Source organism: Thunnus albacares, chromosome 6 (assembly GCF_914725855.1).
Source record: "Thunnus albacares chromosome 6, fThuAlb1.1, whole genome shotgun sequence".
NCBI classification, from domain to species: domain Eukaryota; kingdom Metazoa; phylum Chordata; class Actinopteri; order Scombriformes; family Scombridae; genus Thunnus; species Thunnus albacares.
The window spans coordinates 10940056-10960909 of NC_058111.1; the positions used below are offsets into that span (position 1 = coordinate 10940056).

At 41.8% G+C, this 20854-nt stretch overlaps 1 protein-coding gene across 11 annotated transcripts in view; it reads left to right on the forward strand.

Annotated features, from left to right (window-relative positions):
* Positions 1 to 20854, forward strand: part of robo2 (roundabout, axon guidance receptor, homolog 2 (Drosophila)) — a 343248-nt gene that overhangs the window by 291395 nt on the left and 30999 nt on the right. For 8 of the 11 annotated variants that reach the window (XM_044355122.1, XM_044355121.1, XM_044355131.1 and 5 more), the window contains 13 exons: positions 290 to 426; positions 1616 to 1627; positions 5759 to 5883; positions 7501 to 7672; positions 10286 to 10491; positions 11484 to 11565; positions 11678 to 11843; positions 11998 to 12164; positions 13645 to 13766; positions 15589 to 15820; positions 18722 to 18846; positions 18942 to 19113; positions 20018 to 20206. In XM_044355122.1, coding sequence (XP_044211057.1) covers positions 290 to 426; positions 1616 to 1627; positions 5759 to 5883; positions 7501 to 7672; positions 10286 to 10491; positions 11484 to 11565; positions 11678 to 11843; positions 11998 to 12164; positions 13645 to 13766; positions 15589 to 15820; positions 18722 to 18846; positions 18942 to 19113; positions 20018 to 20206 — 1907 coding nt within the window. The remainder of the gene's footprint in view (positions 1 to 289; positions 427 to 1615; positions 1628 to 5758; positions 5884 to 7500; positions 7673 to 10285; positions 10492 to 11483; positions 11566 to 11677; positions 11844 to 11997; positions 12165 to 13644; positions 13767 to 15588; positions 15821 to 18721; positions 18847 to 18941; positions 19114 to 20017; positions 20207 to 20854) is intronic. The other 3 variants (XM_044355124.1, XM_044355132.1, XM_044355133.1) reach the window with 1 other exon arrangement.

Genomic DNA, 20854 nt, shown 5'->3' on the forward strand with positions numbered 1-20854 from the left:
TTGAACAACTTTCGAGGGTTCCAACTGAAGGCGCACCTCTCTGTGTACTGTGTGTCATTGTTGAATAATTGATCCTCCCCCTTGCAATCTCCATTTGTCAGAAAGAACGGTACGGTGTATCTCTCCAAGAGAAAATACACTTCATGGCTACTGCTAGACAGCTCAACAGGCATGGGTGAAATACTGAAGCATTTGTAACTTGTCACAGGGTTTTATCTGAATTTATAGTATTTGTATTTAATGCTGAACAGGCAACTTGAATTTCATGATGTTATATCTTTGCCGACAGGTATGAGATCAAGTATGACAAGGACGACTACGTGCTGAGAGTGAAGAAGGCTTCCATTAACGACGAGGGCACATTCACCTGTGTGGCAGAAAACCGTGTGGGCAAGCTGGAGGCCTCTGCCACTCTCACAGTCAGAGGTACAAAACACTTTTGTTCTTTGTTATTTTTTCACATTAGTTAGCACATAAGAACACATAGAGAAGGCATGGACCACTGAGGCCACATATGAGGTTTAGATTGGCAGTTTACTCCACAGGGTCCCTTTTACACAAATGGAAATCCAGAATGCTGACTCCCACAGCCAAGAGAGATGTAGACAGTCCATGAATCTGTTTACTATTATTTACATTTCCAAGTGCAGCGTCGACACACTCTGCCACCCTCCCCCCGTCGCGGTGGTCTGCTAGCCATGCTACCCTCCATGCTGTAACCGCCCAGTCAGCAAAGCCATTTCACAGATTACTGGTGCACACCGCCAGTCCCACACCTGGGGTTTGCAAGGTTAATAAAAACATTCTAACCATAATTCTCCCTATTTTCACCACTCTTCTTCCCATTAAACCCAAGTGTTTAAGGTCTCTGTGGAGCCCTTTAAAGTGACGCAGGGGGCCAGCACGAGGTAAAACAAGGTCTTTTTGGAAGCAGGGTTTGTGAGAGTAGCATCTTAGTGTTTTACTTGATGTTGAAGACACATACAGTAACACAGAGGAGACACTGGAGAACCACTACCTGAACCATCTCTTCTGCATAGAGTGTGGGGTTTCAGAAGATGCACTCTCTGGATGTAACACATGTACTGCCTTTACTTAGTCTTTGAAATCTTTTTTTGCTCTCTCTCTTCCTCTTGCTCTCCTTTTTCTGCTCTATCCATCAGCACCAGTGACAAACACACCTTCTTCATGCTATTACAAACATACACCACCCGTAGAATTGTCGATTTCATTAATGCAGACAGAGGAGGTCCAGTGGTCTATTTGTCCCTGAAGAGCTGCCTCCACAGAAATTTGAATGCAATTGAAGACTTTTGGCCACCAGGGGGCGCTCATACCAGACTTCCTTTATCAGGGGTCTCAGAATCAGAGACATTGATTTCATCAATAAAACTGTCCAGTGGACAAAAGCTATTGAATCGTCTCTGTCATGCTTACCCTGTGCCAGAAATGTGTTGGCCCCAACACAACATGCCATTCATTCTGACTTTTATTTCTTTTTTTGTCTTATTTTATTGTGTTTGTTCTGTTCCCCCTCTGTTGTTTTATATGTTTGTGTGTCTGTGTCTTAATTTGTTTCTTTTGTGTATCCACTCCTCCATTGTTGTGTCTCCAGATCGCAATGTCGGTAAGTACCATCCTTCTGATTTGATTCCATCCTGCATGCCCCCTCCATACACCCTACTGCATCTGACTGCTTGACAATCAGTTACCATTGCTTTAACATTACTGTATTTGACTAACACAAGTGTTACATCACATTGTGTACCCTCAGAATTATTCTTTACAAACAGTTGTGTATTCTTGTCACAGTTCTACCTGGATTACTAACATAAGAAAACACTAATGGCCTATTACACCAGGTCTGCCTGTTGATTGAATATGATGCATACCCAGTCTGATAAATGTAGCCAGCTGCACTTACTTTGTTTGCAGCAACTTGCAGAACTCAAAGACAAAGCTTCAAGGGAACATTTTAATTTCATATGGCTTCTACATTTGCTGAGTATCCATATTTCTTCTGAATTTAATCAATTAAATACTTAGAACGTATTTCAAATGTACAGTATGTCAACAAACTACATCATTATTCATGTGAAAGTAATCAATCTGTAAATTTAACAGTGTAAACAAGAGCCACAAAATATACCAAATAGTTGTCTTTGCCAATAACTGTCAGTTGATGGAACTGGTAGTTTTCGACATATGCTACAGCTCAGATTTATCATGTATAGTTGCTCAAAGTTTCCATCACCAGTCAAACTGAAGGCTTTTTAGACTCTAGACCCTGGCAGTCTGATAGTCTCAGACATTGTCATCTCATATGGTCCCGGACGTGTTTAACTTGCAAGTCTCGAGGCCATCTGTGGATTTTTGGAACACAAAGCTGAGATCTGTTTGTTTTGGACATGCTTCTTTCCTTCTGAGCCCCAACATGGAACTGGGAATCTCTTTTTATTTCCCTGCAGATTGTGAAAAGGTCAAGGCAGAACCAAAATTGATACACTTAAGATGTTAAATTGTTTCTGGGAGTGAGTGAAAAAGGGCATCTGAAGAGAAAGGTCTATTTTTTGAGGGCAGAAACAGGAGGAATGCAGGAACAAGAAACATGCGGTAGGACAAAGAAGGGAGAGGAACAGAATGGCAGAAGTGTGTGTCAAGACAGACTTGACTGGCAGAAAAACCCAGACACTGTCTCAGTGGCAGGACTTTGGTTGCCAAAACAGCAGTGGCTGCTCTACGATTGTTAAACTGTCAGCATCCAAGAAGGTGGAGGAAATTACACATTCGCTCTGCCTGTGGGAAGAGACAGTAATTGCCGTCAACTTCTGAATAAAATATGATTGAACGTGGGATTTAAAAGAAATGCTTCTGAGTTTGTGTGCCTGGGTGTACTGAATGGATGTCAGTCTCTCTGTCCATTTGTTATTTTCGCCCTGACTGCTGTTTTATGCTGAGCCCTCTCCAAACCAGTGACCCTCTCTAAACTTGTGACTTGTCATGAATTAAATATGGGTGCCTGACCATGTGTTTCCTTGGGAGGGGACAGGAAGGAGCCTCTCACATGTCACTAAGGGTCTCTGAATCAAAACAGTATAAGTTATCCCTGAGCCATGCTGTGTAAGTTTTTGATCTATGCTTCTCTGTGGGCCTCCTTGTCCTTTTTATGTCCACTCCCCTTGCATTTCCCTTAAATATTTTATTCATTATCAAATGTAATTTAAAAGATAAAAAGTGAGATTGAAAGTAGTACTGCAGGTATAGAATAAGCCCAATATTTAACTCAGGCCAACAGGAAAAGCTAAGCAAACAGAAACTACAGTTTTGGTTTTGTTAAAGAGTGGGGTTATCTTACAGAGCACTCATATTACAGTCAACTCATAGATATTACAGCTGATGTTTTGACCTTTCTATAGTGGGTTAAACAGCAAAACACAATAGAGGACTTCTTTACTGTTACCAAAAGCCACCACTAATGCCAAGTTGTTGGTTACAGCAACAATGATTCACAAATAGATTTCTTAATTTCATTAAAGTCTGGTTAAATCTAGCTGAACAACACTTAATCTTTTGACATCCAGCTGCAAACAATCATCCATATAAGAAAAAAAACAATTGTAATTCTCAAAAACACTCACATAACTTAATTCTGTTTGACAGTACTTGCTATGATAAATACAGAGATGAGTTGGGTAAACTCTTGACTATCAATAAAACTGAGTTTATATACCACAAGAGCCTCTGAGAAAGCCAAAGAAGAAAACATTGATGAAGAGAGTGTGAGAATGGACAAGGCCGGCAGTGCAGTGATAAGGACCAGTCTGTAAGGTGTTAAACCGTATTTTTGGTTAGTGGTTAATAATACAGTGTGTGGGATGCAACAGAGCAGAGGAAGAGAAGGGAGGGAACTGAGTCCTTGCCAGAGCGTGATTTAGGAGCTCTGTATCAGGCCCGGCATTTTGAGAGCCACAAGATATCCGAGCTGCAGAAGGCCAAACGGGAAGGCTGTAAATCTGTAGCCATCTGTACCATTCCCAACTGTGTGTATCTTTGACAAATACACACCCCCCAAAAAGGGATTACATGTAGAAACCAGCCAAATGGGAAGAGTTTGGCCTTACTGGAACCAGCTGGCTTGTCGGTGAAAGGACTTACAAAGAAATCAAAAGAAACAGAAAGGGGGCAAAATGTTGCATTGCAACAATTAATTTTTTTGTTATAGAATTTTACAGCAATCTATACAAATGTCTGCGGTTTGCATTTTGTTTGTTTAAAGAAATGATTTTTACCACTCATTGTCTGCTCCTATTTGAGGTTACGGCTAGGACTGTGCAGTTTGCTGACATTGATTATCTTTGCAGGAGCCATTTTCCTCCTGTGAGGGAAGCAATGTCCAATCTTGGCAAACATGGCACTTGTCAACTCAGGACCAAGACACCAGTGACAGTCATAGAATAAACAAGGAGAGGTCATGTAGTATATCTCCTCAAGTCAAAGTTCAGACATTTGCAGAGATCAGGTTTCGCAGCTGAGATAATTGTGCTGATGTTCTACAGATACACTTACGATTAGCTTATGGTAACTGTGATTGCAGGTTACTGGTAGTTCATAAAGATAAAATATGAAGGGTGGTAAGTTCTTCTTTGCTGTTGTGCTTGATGCTATGTCATCTATATGAAAGACACTATAGTCCTTTATTTATTTGGGATGAAAAAGGAAAATTTGAAATTGATTTGCCAACCTCTGTTGGTGTTAAGTAATAGAGCTCACTGTGGGAAAGGAAACACTCTGTATTTGATTATTATCCCAGCTATGCACCCTGATTCATCAGCCTCTGCTTGTTACTTTTCCTGTGAAAAATCATCATGAATGGTGCTTGAACAAGTAGAAACATTTGGTGTGAAGAAAATGTGGTGTGAAATCATGCCTCCCTAACCTGCTCTCAGAGAATGGTCAGAAAGTGAGGAGAGGCGATACAGCACACCAAAAGAACTTGTATCTCATCTCTAAACCTCTCTCTCTTTGTTATTGAACTGCATCTGTCAAGTCGTCAGTCAGAAATGTCTCTCGGCTGCGGATGTGTGACAACTGGTCTAGCTTCTGATGGAGCCGTGAATATTTACTGAGAAAGCTTCACACTAGGATCTCAAAGTTTGATAGCCTTTCAAGCCTCTTCTGTCTTTCATAGAGAGGTGTTAGCTTGAAGCGTGATAAACACAGAAATAGCCTATCTCTCTCTCCCCTTTTATACAACTTTGATCAGAAGTACTGTGCCCCAAAGATCTGAACTTTTATATGAGATTCATTCTGATACAGACTAAATCTTACATATGGAAAGTCAGACATGTTTAACCCTGTATGTCTTTACCTGTTCATAATCTTGGATGTTTCCAGGGCATGGGTGTGCCTATGTGTTGTCTCAGATCTAAATGCCATTGTGACCAAGGCGCTTCCCTGTGTGAATGCCGATGTGACTGTCATTCATTCAGTTCCAGCCTCACCTGGATGAATGGCCAACCTGGTTACCATGGCAATGATAGTCATGATAGTCATTGGTGTTAAGAGCCATTAGAGAGAGAAAGACAGATATTACGCTGCATGGAAGCTCTGTACGGCACTCTCATTTTAATTTGATCATGTAGTATATTGCTTGTTTTTGCTTGAAATCCCCAAGCCCTGATAATCTCCAGCCCTGATGTTTAGCCTCACTATGTTCCACTTGTCTACTAACACTGCTGTTTTTACCCTTTGACTCCAGCCGCCCCCCAGTTTGTCATCCGTCCAAGGGACCAAATTGTGGCTCAAGGCCGCACTGCCACTTTCCCATGTGAAACCAAAGGAAACCCTCAGCCTGCTGTCTTCTGGCAGAAAGAGGGAAGTCAGGTAAGAGTGGAAAATATTACACAACCCCATGGATAGAAAACAGTTTTATCTTTCTTTTTATCACTTATTTTGCATTATTCACATGTTAAAATACAGTAGGCAGCTTTACTGTACGTCTAGTCTTATCAACACTCAGCACTTTGTTTGGACTCCCTTGGCTGTATGGAGAATCACTGAGTACTCATGATTCTCTTGCCCTGCGCGCACACACACACACACACGTACACACACGTACAGTACTTGAAACTACACTATCTGTCATCAGTATCTTTACTACAGACCCCACAGATACACCTTTGTTCTCAGGAGCTGCCAAACGACAGTGTGCCTGGCAAAGTGCTAATCGGTTTCCCATGACCCTGCACTGATAAGAACGATCCTATCCCTCACTCAAGTAGATAACCCATTCAAATACCTGGGTGTCCTCACAACGCTCAACAACAGTGCCAATTAGGAGCCTGTTGGGGCTTGTAGATGAGCCAGAGATATGATTCAGCTCTGGCTAAGGTTCAAAACACACACGCACACACACACACACACACACACACACACAGCCTGCAGGGCAACAATTACAGCATAGTTCTCTTAAAAGAGTGAACAGAAGTGAGATACATGCTTACATGTTCACACAAACACTCACCCAGTTTACCTCTTACCAGTGTGTGACCTACAGCGTATGACTCAGTATTACTGTATAATGTTGTGAGCTTGCTCAGATAGAGAAGATTTATATCCGGCGTGTGTCTCACATTGTCATTAAAGATGAGGCTTTGGAAACAAATGCTCTACAAACATCTTTGTACAAGTGGTTGCATGTCCTTGCCTTCTTGGCACTCAGTTCGGTCCTCGTGTGTATTGATGGTTTTTCGACCTCACCTACATTGACTTATAAAGGGTATGAAGGTATTTGTTGGGAGAAAAAATTAAAGCTAATCAAGTGCGGTAATTAAATGACAGAAAGGCCTTTTTTTCTCACACTTGAGGATAATGGAGTGGACATCTCTCATGTGTGGGAGATGTGTAGAGCCTAATTTGAAAAAACAACATAATTTGTTGCATTTAAGTGATTAGGTGTAATTAAATCCAGCTAATGTATTTGCTGGTTACCTTTGGGGACCATATGAGAAAAAAGGGAATACAAAAAAAGAAAGAGCTGAGCTGTGTATTTACTCTGACATGCACTGGATTGATAATATCCTAAAGATAATTTGTATTATATTCAGTATAAGCTCCATTTGTATGGGGTGGTCCCCGGGGGGTAAAAAAAGCAAACCAAAACCACTGTGGAATTGAAGCAGAGAGGAAAGTAGTCATGAAGCCAACAAGAGCAAAAGTAGCCTTCCTAACCCAGTGGAGCCTCTGGCTTGGCCCAAGAATAAGTATGAAACCAAATCATCAAACTGTATACATGCTGTGCAGTTGGTTAACCAAGTGATAGATGAAATTGTTCATACTGTAGTTGTAATTGTGTGACCTGTGTGTATTTGTGTGTGTTTGTGTGCAGTATATACGTACGTTTGTGTTTAGTGGTGGACTGTTTGTGAGTGTTTTGTAATACTTCCAGGTTGTACTGGCTCCATGTTCTCACTAATTGGCTGTTTGTTCCCTTTCCTGCAGAATTTGCTGTTTCCCAACCAACCCCAGCAGCCCAACAGTCGCTTCTCAGTGTCGCCCAGCGGAGACCTCACCATCTCATCTGTGCAGCGGGCAGATGCTGGTTACTATATCTGCCAGGCCCTGACCGTTGCAGGCAGTATTCTCGCCAAGGCTCAACTGGAGGTCACAGATGGTGAGGGAAAACTGGCGCGTAACTTCTTCCATGCCAGCACACTACAGCACACACTTTAGCACCACTGCAAATGTAGTGAAACTGGTGCATATGTGCATATAAACACAGATGTATACTCAATATGTTTTAATCATGTTTGATCAACCCCCTACATGCGCTTGATTTTAGTTTGTCATGGTTAACTGGAACATCTTTCCTGTCTTGTTGAGTTTATTGTGGAATTTGGCCTTTTGAACTTTTGAAAGTATAAATACACAGGCACAAACAAAATGTTTTTATTCCATGTGCAGGAATAAATCCAGCTTTGGTTTGACAAATGCCAGCATGTGCATAGAACACCTTCAGTCACTGTGTTTTTCTAGTACCCTCTTTGTTTCAGACACAATTTAATTAAAATGTTCTGCTTTTTCATTTGGAAAGGAAATAAAGCATTGCCCTTGAGTTCCTTCAAGTTTAATGATCAGCATTTGGGTGAGTGGGTGAGGTGCAAGTATGTTTGTGAGGGAGGTAGCAAGAGAAGGAGACAGGGAGAAAGAACGGATGGGGGGCGGAGGGGCATGATTGAGTGAGTGAGTGACAATGGTTCTGTGGAATGAATTATGTGGTCCTGCGAGGTGTGGGAGCATCTAATCTGCTCAGCAGTTGTGATGGCAAGATAGACGGCCGTCCATATGTCTGCTAAAGTACCTGCTAGGAGAAAGATTAAAAGCATCACAGGAACACTTTTTTTCAGCATTTTGTTTGAAACAGGAATGGTTCCATTACACATACAACTTGGTATGTCCTTCAGTTGATTGGAATAACTTCACATTTTATACCCAAATACATTGGCAGCCTTTTTTTGGTTCTCATAAGTATTTACTGTATGTTTTCCATTTCGGATATGACAATTTTGTTTCTGCTGGAATGTGTTAGATGAGGCATGTGAGCAAGACGAGTGTGAGGCAGGTCTAAAAGAAAGGGAGGGAGAGGAGGAAAGAGTACAGGAGGGCCAGGGTGAGGTCATGGCCACACCTGCTGCAGTCTTCTTGTGATTTACTGCACCAAGCGCCGACAACAGTCTGTGGAGTTCAAGGAGATCTGTAATGAGAAATTCCTGATCCAGAAACCCAAGGCCTCAGTCGAGCCTCGCCTCCTCCCTCCGTCACTCCTACATGCCATCAACACATACATCAGACTCATCAAGCCCCTAGACCAAGCAATGCCTTCTGCTTGCGTACTTGCTTCTGTCAAAACTAGTCAAAGCTTACTGTCTTCTGTTAAAAAGGAACAAAACAAAAATGGATGCACATCATAATGCAGGGTATTTAGTTGTGAACAAAAGGCTTTATCCTAGATTGTAATGGCAGTGTAAATCTTGACGTGAAAGCTAAGGCAGACAGAGAACTTCCTTGTGTACTTTTATGAGATAAGATAAACTACAGCACAGTGAGCCCTTGGCTAGAAGTGGATGCTTTGAATCCACTCTTGGCTTAGTTTATGATTTACATCATTACTTGGTGATTCATATGATCACATTCTCCCTAAAATAAACAATCCAGTGGACTAAAATAATAAGTGAACTATTATCATTGCAATTGATGTACTACATTTGGCTTGTGTTAGATAATATAGAGAGGTTACTGCACAGTTTTTCTCTGTCTCTCTCAGGGGACCCAAAGCCAAGGGTGACCATAATGCAGCAAACGCATATTACTTGGAATCGCTTCTTTTTGTCAGATGTAGCTGCTACAGAGAAAAGGGGTGGAAACGAGGGTGTGATAATGTGTTGAAAGGTTACTGAGGTAGACTTGGTAATTAGCCCCTGCAGGTCTGACATCATTAATCCATACCTTCTAATTAATGTGGGTTCTGTGATGCCAGGGGGACTCCACATTATTCAACTCTAAATATATAAACTGCCTGTGTGGTAGAGTGCTAACTCTCTCTGAGATCACCTCTGACATACCCACTATTTCATAGAAGGAACCCACTGGCTTTTTTGGCACGTTATAAAAATGAATTTTCTCATGTAAATTGAATTCATCATGGCTTTAGTATTAATCTAAAGTGAAACTTGACTAATATGTAAAATGGTTGTTTTCCCTGAGTATTTTCTGTTAAGAGTTTGATTCTTCACTCTTAGCCTCATGTGTATCATGAGGTGGTCTCAGTGTCAACATTTTGTATTTGAAATTTACCTTTCATTGTGCTCCTCACTGCACATAATGAAGTATTTATCTGAACCACACTGAGTCAAAAGGCAAGAGCCTCCTGCCAAACTGTACCACAGAGTCTCGAGTAGTGTATAAAAATAAGGCTACCCAGGCAATAACTGGAAACTGCTTAGCATCCCTCTGCCACATCAATGAAACTAGAAAACACTACTCAGCTGTTTTTGCCCTGCTTCCTGGAAATACAGGATATAGTCATTGTTCTGTGGTGCAATTACAAGACCTACAGAGAAAATAGGTTATTTTATGATATATGCCCACATCCACCACCAGCATATTTTATGATCAGTGCTGTCATAGTCAGACGCCTTATATGTACATCTTCATCCATCTAAAATTCAAACTGTTGTTGAATGTATCTTGTAAATGATAATATGTTCATAATGTATTTGTATTGCAGTGCTCACAGACAGACCACCACCCATCATTCGCCAAGGCCCATCCAACCAGACATTAGGGGTGGACAGTGTGGCGTTGTTGAAGTGCCAAGCATCAGGAGACCCTATCCCCTCCATCAGCTGGCTGAAGGATGGGATTAGTCTGCTGGGAAAGGATCCTCGCATGTCCCTGCAGGAGCTGGGCAGCCTCCAGATCAAAAACATCAAGGTACAGGATCTCACTTATATGATGTTAAGACCCATCAATCAGTTGCGCTATGTTTTATTCTTTGCTTTATGTCTTTGTCACCAGTCTATTACCTTGTTACTTAATTTAAGACGTGTTCACAGTTATGTACATTTGTATTCTTGCAATACAGCACGATATACGCTTTTGTAGAATTCAGTAAGACATGGCTCAAGCGTAACTTTGATGTGCAAGAGGAACCATAATGCCTTAAAGAGATGAATAGGCAGCATTGATTTTTTTTTTTTTTTTAATTGTTTGATAGTATTACTTAGTGGCATGGCAACTCCAATGCAGCTCAGCTGTGCAGGGTTGGAGGGACTCCAGCTGTAGGATAGAAACATGTATGCACTTAAGATATATACACACACGTGTACACACATACACATTTTGAGTAGATTAAATTTAAAAGGCTCACATCTTCCTTTCCCCACTCTGAGGCCTCAGTGGAATATCTATTACGCTTGACAAAGCTGCCGACCACTGACATGTTATTTAATAAATGGAAGGAAGGCAGAGGGACAAAAACCAACAAAAAACAAAGTTCCTAAGAGGGATAGAGAGACAAGCCAGCTGTCATCGGTCCAGGGGGTTCCAGCAGCCCACCCTAAATTAATTAGCCTGGCTTTGTTGTGGTCGGCAGGACAGTGGGGAAATAAGGAGGGGGAGTGGAAAAGTGATGGAAGGGTGGTGAGTAGAAAATGGAATTCATTAGGAAATTAGCGTCAGCACTTTGAGGCACTCACAAATGACATACAATTTGGCCAGCACAAGGCTAGCTCGTGAAGTCGCCCCATCTCTTTTCAGTATTTCAGTGATAGGAAGATCACATGTATTCTGTCTTTGCTACTGCTCTCAGGATGTGTGAAATCACACAAAGTATAATTAGTGGAGTCATTGCGCTCTGAGTGTTGATGCTTTTAGTGTGTGTTTGTTTGCATTCATATATGCATGTGTCTCCTACTGCGCTCCAGCTTTCAGACTCTGGGATCTACACATGTGTGGCTACCAGCTCTAGTGGTGAAACATCATGGAGTGCTTTCTTGGAAGTCAAAGGTACAGCATGGCATAATGATTCCATGTATTTTATGTACTTTTTTTTTTCAACTTGTTGGTTCCACTTTGTTAGAGTAAATTACCTTTTTTCTGTCTCATTCAATTATTTCAGAAGCCGGGGGTGTGATGGTCATGAAGAACCATGATGAGAATGAACTTCCAGGCCCACCATCTAAGCCTCAGGTCACTGATGTCACTAAAAACAGTGTGTCTTTGTCCTGGCAGCCCGGGATGGTTGGAGCATCACCTGTCTCCTCATTTGTCATTGAAGCATTCAGGTTTGTTTTACCAGTAACATCAAACTCTCGTAGGTTAGTTAGTAGCCTAGCTATTCTATGGATCACAAGTACAAACATATTTTATTTCACATGCAATATATTGTGAAAAGACATTGAAAATAATGTGAAATAACCCTCTTCTCTTCCATTACAGTCAGTCTGTGAGCAACAGCTGGCAAACAGTAGCAGATCATGTGAAAACCACCCAGTTTACTGTCAAAGGTCTCCGTCCCAACACCATCTACCTGTTCATGGTGCGAGCAGTCAACAGCCAGGGCCTGAGTGATCCAAGTCCCATGTCTGACCCTGTCAGAACACAAGGTACCTTTAAATAACATTAATATGAAAGGAATGTTCATGGTAGTAGCAGTGTCTATTGAGAACATATGTAATGTCTGTGTAGATTCTTAGTCATCCAAGTCATGGTTATCCAAGGAGGGTTGAATCTAAGGCAACTGAGGACGACAAACCTTCCTTGGATAACATATGTATAATAATTTCCAAACCTGTCATAATCACTGCCACTATTGGAATGCAGTTCTCTTTTTTAGCTGAGTATAATTTCTGATGCGCCTTATAGGTTAAGGTTACTGTACTCCCCCTCAAAGTGTGATACTTATCATCCCCTCTTGGCAATCCACAGTGAATAGCCATACTGAAATACTGCAGAACTTTCCAGAGGTCAAATTCTCCATCTCAGCCCAGCTCATTAAGGCTGCACTTAAGCAATTATGTAAAATAAGCATGTCTACTTTTGGAAGGCCTAACTCAGTTAGTGCTATCCCTGCTATGTTAATGATCATAACAGGAAAAAATGACTCCCTCCAAACCCAAAGAAAATTTGATTATGGCACTGGACAGACCACAGTCTCCAGATTACATTGATATGATAAGTTCCCAGCAAAAAAAACAAAAACAAAACATCACATTTTGGCCAAGCACTGTCAAATGCAAGCCGAGAGTGTGTTCTTCATAAAAAGTATAGTTTACATTGCAGCAATTTAAATTGTAGCATATCTCTCTCATGCTGAAGTGAAGGTCTTGAGATGATATATAGACATGTTTATTGACAATAGCATGAATTGATGACGAATTGATTTTCCACTTCTTTTTAACTGTGTTTGGTCTGTCGTGCCCTATTAGTGTGGCCTGTGATTCATGACTCTGTTGGGTTGTCTGAATAAAGCTTTTTTGAAATATAATTTCTTCCTGCAAGCTTTTTGCTTTCATTCAGTAAATAACTCAAAATGTGGGTTGCTTCAACCACACTCAGTATCTCATACACTGTTTTTTATTGCTTGTAACTTGAAACACATGCATGTGCAAAATGGGAAATGGGAAATGAGCTGGAAAATAGTGTCATAGTGTCCATTCATCTTCCATCCAATATGTCTGGGGGTCGTGCATTCAGAGTTCATTCGTTGATGTGGTTGTTCAGTCAGGCCCCAGTAAGTGCAGACAAGTCACACATCTGAAGAACTTTGCCAGCCCAAGTCTCCTTTCTTTTCTCCAAACCAGACCACTGCCTTAACACAAAATGGAATGAGGTCATTTTAATGCAGATGAAGTCGCTCCTTTTCAAATGAAGTAGTGATCACCAAGTGTACGTCTCTTTGTTAAATCCTCTTGGTCTATTCAGCCCATCTTTTACCATTCCACTTATGATGGTGATAACAAGACTTATTATAAGAAACTGAGTAAACTCTGTGAAAACCAAGTAGAAGAGAGTCTTTAGCCATCTCTCTGAAACACACACACATTTGTTGTCTGTCTTTCTCATTGTTCTTTCTCTCTCTTGTAGACATAAGTCCTCCAGCTCAGGGTGTTGACCACAGGCACGTACAAAAGGAGCTTGGTGAGGTTATAGTTCGGTTGCACAACCCAGTTGTCCTGAGTCCCACAACCATCCAGGTCACATGGACAGTAAGTGCAGCATGTTATTTTGTGTGTATATGCAACTATATTTAACTACCACTACACTTTCAGCAAGTACATCATTTTTATTTGTTAGCCCAGAGACCTTTTACTTGAAGAACAAAGATATATTTTAGATCTGTTGGTTTGTATGTGGTTTTCTTATCTCTCTGCAATCACTTAAATATTTGATTTTGCAAAATTGAGTCATAAAGTCAAGCTAGTTGATATTAACAGAAGATCTCTCTTTGAAAGCAAAAAGCTGGTCCTCGAGGCTACCATTTGTTTTATGTTTGGGAATTTTAGTCAGGTTGTTCCATAAGACTGCAGCTTTGAAATATTGTAATTGCTGACTTGAAAGTAACTGAACATCAAATAGCTGGAAAATGGTTTCTTTTAACTACAGTGAACATCAAAAGAGATGTCAGAGACATCTGGTTGTTCATCAATCTTCCATATGTCTTCAGCTGCTTCCCTCTTAAAACAAAGACATTGCACAGATAAAATTAGATTGAAATTAATGTTTGTGGTTAAACGCTGTTTTCCTACTTCCATGAGATGATGCATTAATCTTATTTTACACCATACATTCAAACAAACTCACCTGCTCTTCCACCATACATACACGCATATTGTGGAATCAGCACAAAATCAGACAGTTTTATTAAAAACAGCTACAGCACTGACTAAAATGTTTTTTTATTTACTTGCATGGTAATGATGACAAAAGGGCTCTGTATATTCTTCAAAGCTCAGGTCTTTATACAATATATGTGCTGGTTTATTTTGATTGTGGTGCTATAAATCACTCTGGTGCAGGTATTTACACTTTATACCTATCATATAGTGACATGGGGTGCCTGTTTCCATTTTCAAATGAACCACATTAGCAGTTTTCCTGGTGACATGTTTATTGACCCCTGTAATAAGTCTCACCTCAAGACTTGGTGGCTAATTTAATGCTAAAGCATTGCTTTATGATTGCAATGGGCAATCAACACAAAACATGGCTACCTAATCAATCAGAGCCCTTTCAGTAAACAGAGAGGCCACTCTCAGAGAGCTTTTATATTCCCAAATCATTCCATTAATAAAAGTCACATACCAAACAGGGAATCCATTTTGCTGATTTACTCAGGCTACAGTGGCGAAAAACAGCTGCTTAATATCCCACTTGGAAGCCCCACTCACTTCTTCTACTGTTAACAAGCCATTACAGTGAGTTATGCGCCTGCTCCTCCTCTGCATAAATTCAGCTTTTTCTGCCCAGCTTAATAGGCCCAAGTTTTAAGGGAGGGGTCTTTTGTGGGTTGCAAGGGGCTATCACACTTAAGTCTCTTCATCTTTTCTATGGGACAGATCTCTTGTTATCACCTCTGCTGTGTATTCTCCCCATGTCCCTAGGGTGTCTATGATTGTTGCTGCATGACATTCTCTTACTCACAACCCATCATACATGTGGTAGGACCTGCACTTCAGTGTCACTAATTAGTATTTATTTATAGAGACATGCATATGTCCTTTAAGGTGGCATTACGAAAAAGTCTTTTTAATGGATGAGGGAACACTTTGGGCTGGGAGCTGGGTGTGTGAGGTAATGTCAGGGCGTTAATTGAGATAAGTGTGTCATAGCTGGTGATAAAAGGCCCATTCAGTGAGCCTCTAAACTGTCATGAATGCAATCTCGTGAGGAAAAACTACATTGCAGAAAAACATCCTTCCTTTTATATTATGTAGTGGCTGGCCCAAGATAGCATCTACCATTCTCCCCCTGTACTGCTCCTTTTGTACTGAAATACAACAGTAATCTTGTCTTTGTTCATTATCTCAGGTGGATCGTCAGTCCCAGTTCATCCAGGGTTACAGAGTTCTGTACAGGCAGACTTCAGGACTGCCCTCTCCAGGACACTGGCAGACCCAGGATGTCAAGGTCCCTTCTGAGCGCAGCATCATCCTCGCCGCACTCAAGAAGGGCATTGTGTATGAGATCAAGGTCCGGCCTTACTTCAATGAGTTTCAAGGCATGGACAGTGAATCCAGGACAGCACGGACTACTGAGGAAGGTATGAAGCAGAAGAACTTTCAGAGTATATATAGATTATGTCAGGAGCAATACAACATAGTGAATCAAACACAAATGTGGGATGACGGATGACACATGACCCCGCAGGCTGCTTTCATGTTGGTTTTTGTCATAATTTCACAGGCACCACTACCCCTCCCTTTGATACTGAGAACTGAGGGAATATGTGTGAATGTTTGTGTACATGCATGCAAGTTTGTGCCTGTCTGTCTGACCTTCCTGCTGTGCTTTTTTTGTTTATGATTGGTGGTGTTAGTGCCAGCCATCTTCTAATCCATCACCCAGCAGCCACAGGCCTGAGCTGTGATTGGACACAGCACACACTTCCTCCCGCGAAGAGGATCTGTCGCCCAAAGCTTGATTCATACAGGCTCTGACAAGGCCACAGAGCAGTGTGGCACAATATTGTACACATGACACACACACAGGTCTGTGTTTGGATGAATTTACTCTTTTAACCCATGCCCAAACAGAAATGCATCCAACAGCACCGCTACAGCCTTTTGTCAACCTTCAAGTCTAATAACAATAATTAAATTATGATGTGATCTGAAGTAAACACACCCAGTACATGGCCACAGCAGCACAAAGGGACAAATACAGACTCTTTATACTGAAGACAAAGCCCATCTTGCCGCAACATATTCAGGCATGCATGTATAGGAGACAGTTCACATCCTGTCGGGGTGACAGGCCCATTTATTTTCCCTTTCTCAGAGGGACCATATCTCCTGTGGGCAGCCAGTGTACGCACTGCTGTAGTGGAACTGCCATCACATTACAGCTGTCCCAAACACACACTCTCACACAAACACACACATATAATAAACACATACATGCCAGCACACCTCCTCTCCCTAAGGCCTCTAGAACCTGCATGTCCTAGCTATTACCAATACTGATAATGGTCCCTGCTTCTGCCCTATCTGCATCCCAGTCCCTCAGAGAGCTTGACCACTTTCTATTTCTGTCACAACCCCGCTGCTGTGCCTGGTCATAGCTGATACACCGTCAAACACACGGCTCGAGGCTCCTCAGAGACCCTGGGACTACTGAGCAGGGCAGCTAGATGGATAGAGAAGTCTAGTTCAGAGAGTGATTAAAACTTAGGTTGTCCATTAGCTAACACAATTAGAGAATCCCCAGAGCAGGTCCAGATGGATGCAGGGTTACAGTATGCTCAGCGCTCCAATTCTGTGTCCATCTTTGTAGTCTCCCTCCGCCTTTTTCACACATTCTCTCACTCTCCATCTGGACAGGGATTCAAGTCATGGCTGATAAATGAATTATGGTTGCCACCTGATTCCTACTGAATGTAAGATGTCACCATGGAGGCCCATTTTTTATGCAAAATAGTGCATATTTAGGTAAATCAGTAACATTTACATAGATGATGATTTGCAGTGGTCTAACTTTCATTCATGTGGATGGGGGTGGAGAACAAGGCCTACCCAGTGCTTTTCTTTAGCTATTGGCTTTTTTGCATGGGTATGAAATGTTTGTATTTCTTCATTATCCAGCATAGCACTGCGCAGACGTGAGAGACAGGAGGTCACATTCCTGCCTGCCATACATCACTCCACTAATGGCTCTATTAGCACAGCCTCTGAGGCCTCTAATGAAAAATGTGTATTGTTTAGCACAAATATGCATGATAATAAGCTGCTAAATCATTCATAACATTAACTTTGAACGACATTGTCTCTGATGGCTGCTACCCACCAATCCAGCACTTTGTCACCTGGATGTAATGCAGCATTGGAAAGCCCTGAGCATGATGGTTGATCAGATGCTCCCTTGGTAGATTGTTTCTAATCTGGCCAAGGTGTTGGGTTCATCATTGGGCCCATTCATCTTCTATCATGCCAGGTCCTTCTGGCTCTCTGGGGGCCAGTGTGACCAATCGTGCTGAGGGATGAGCACAGATTTACAGGGTGACACGTGCCATTTTGGATGGAGGCGAGGTGAGGGAGAGGCAGCTCAGGAGTAATTGACCTGTCAGTATTCTGCTGTGGTGCTGCTCCCCTGCCAGCCACTGCGGAAATGAGAAAACATTATTTTTAAAACGTTATTTCCAGTTGGGCCAACTGTTATTTATTTTTCCTGTGTTACCCCTTGTGGGGTCAGAAGATTGTTGCCATCAGAATAACAACAGAGTGAGGTTTATGAAAGCTTGGACTTGTCTTGTTTCTATCCACTCTCTGTCTGCCTGTGGACAGAGCCGATTCATTTAGATGTGCCTCGCTCTGAAGCCTCGCTCTGATCCTTACCTACTGGCTTTAGTTTCATCTGGCTGATCGATGGAATCAGTCAATATGTTTACTGAGACCTTGTTTCCTTCCCCTAAAATGTATTTTTTTTTCATATTTCCTCCACGTCTGCGCTTCATCCTATAAGCTTGTTGACCCACATGCCACCCTGGCTCGGTCAATGCCGGAGTCTTAGCTTGACTGAGAGCACTTTCCTGACTGTGCCAGGTCGTCATTCCACAAATCAATACCAGTATTCTTTCTGCAAATCCACCAAGCTGGAGCAGAGAATGAGATATTAAATCATAGTGAAATGTTAAAGATAGGCTGTAGCCATGTCAGACCTGCCCTGGTCTTCATGTAAATCCCCTTCTAATGAGACATCTTGACAGCCTTCAGCCACCTGCCATCCCTGAAGAATAACATTCCTTGGAAAAGTGCGTGTGTGTGGATGTCTGTTCATGGCGATGTGTACTTGTGTGTACATATTAATGAGCTCCTCTACACACACATTCAGATGCACAGTGTCCCAGTATTCTTGTTACTAAGAATTAGATACTTTCCTCCTTTGTTTGATCCTCAGGGTAGTGTATTTGATTGTTGACCTCTTTATTTTCTGCCTCCTCTTTCAGCCCCCAGTGCCCCTCCTCAGCAGGTAACAGTCCTGACTGTGGGAAACCAGAACAGCACTTCCATTAGCATCTCCTGGGACCCCCCTCCACCAGATCACCAGAACGGCATCATCCAAGAGTACAAGGTTGGTTACTGCGAGTCAGCATGGACTCTTATTTAACTCATTCAGGTTCACAATGAATCAACTGCCTCTTTTCTTTTTCCTCCTCTCTGCTTTAGATCTGGTGTCTAGGGAATGAGACACGTTTCCATGTAAATAAGACAGTGGATGCAGCCATACGCTCAGTGGTGGTGGGTGGGCTGCAGGTGGGAGTGGTGTACCGGGTGGAAGTGGCTGCCAGCACTAGCGCAGGCGTCGGAGTCAAGAGTGAACCCCAGTCTATTATCATCGGTAAGATTTTTAGCATCCAGCAGAAGTATATGTCAGTGAATGAATCATTTCAGCAAAAGAGCAAATCATGTGGATATTTTCTTTAAATACTAGGAATTGCCAAATGTATAATATTGTTGAAATACTACCATTTTTATATGTGGCCTGACCACAGATGATTTATGTGGGGCTGAGGCAGATTGTGCCTGATTTGACCCATAACTGATGGCTTGGCCTGTAGCATGTTCTTATTTCCCCAGTGTCACTCACATAATCCATCTCTGAGAGCAGAGCTTCAAGCTTGCAGTTATAATACGTTGTGGGTTTGCTTGTCTGTGGATGTACGAATGGGTGTGTCTATCTAGTTAAACAGTATGTGTGTGTAATATAAAGATGAAGAACATTTGTGACACTTTGATCATATGTGCATTTTTATCTTTATGAGTAAATGTATTTGTACCTATCAATGTGTGGGAACATTTGTTTTTTTGCTCTGAGTCTTTCATGCTCTTAGAAATAGTGTCAAGCAGACTAGTTGGGGTGAGCTGTGATAGAAGATCAATACAGACCAGGATCCTCTCCTTTCATTTCACATAGTGTGTTTTACCAGCAATGGAGTGAATTAAGGGCTGAGCTAAGCAAACAACCTGCTCACCTGGGGGTTTGTTATAAGCTTTTAGGCTTTGTCTTTTTCAGTCTGCACATTATATTTCACTGCACATCCTTCAGATCTATGACCTGCTCCCTTGATCAATATCTCAGTCGAAATTCATCAGACTGAGTTTCTTTGAGCCTAATCTAGCCCTAACCCTATCTTGATGTATATATAGGTGTTATTTCATCAGAATGGAAAAGTGGAACATGTTTAAGCCTCAACTTCATGTCTCAACTTTCACCTGTTGCCTGTTTGTCCCTGTGCCCCCAGGTAAGGAATTTCGGGACGTGATTATACATGGAAACCGGAACAACAGCATCACAGAACAGATCACTGATGTGGTGAAACAGCCTGCTTTTATCGCTGGTATTGGAGGCGCCTGTTGGGTCATTCTTATGGGCTTCAGCATCTGGCTCTACTGGAGGAGAAAGAAGAGAAAGGGTCTGAGCAACTACGCAGGTTAGACTGATCATAGCCCCATAGTCAACTATGCAAATTACCACTGACATTCTGTTCTTAGTGTCAAAGTAAACAATGGAAAATTCCATAACTACTCAACAAAGCAAGAATAACTTAACACTACATTATCATCATTCAGTCTTAATCAGTATAGTTTTGATGAAACATTGCGTAAGCTGCTAACCATGAGCTTGAGACGGCTATGGTGTTAAAGCTCAACAGGGAGACAGATGTCAGTGTGAATCATTTCCAGAGGGCTACAGTTTTTTTGACAAATCCACCCACGGTGTTGGTTAATAGCCCAGGGTGGTCGAGCTGAGTGGGCAGACTGGACTCTCTGTTGGTCACTGAAGCTGGAGTTCGTCCAGCTCTCTTCCCACACACTGACCCTGACATCTTACTGAGTGACCCCTTGTCAATACTAGCAACCACCAAGTCCATATGCACTGCCAAGGGTACGAGATTTAATTAGAAAGCAGAAAATGGTAATGAACTGACACATTAGCGTCGCAGTCAGTGAAACATGATATTCTAGTATTAGTTCTTGCCTTAAACAAGCAGACATTCTCAAATATTTACTTATTTAAGCATTTAAAAAAAGATTTTTAGAAAGCCAAAAAAGAAGATGTACCATAGCAGCTACTGTAA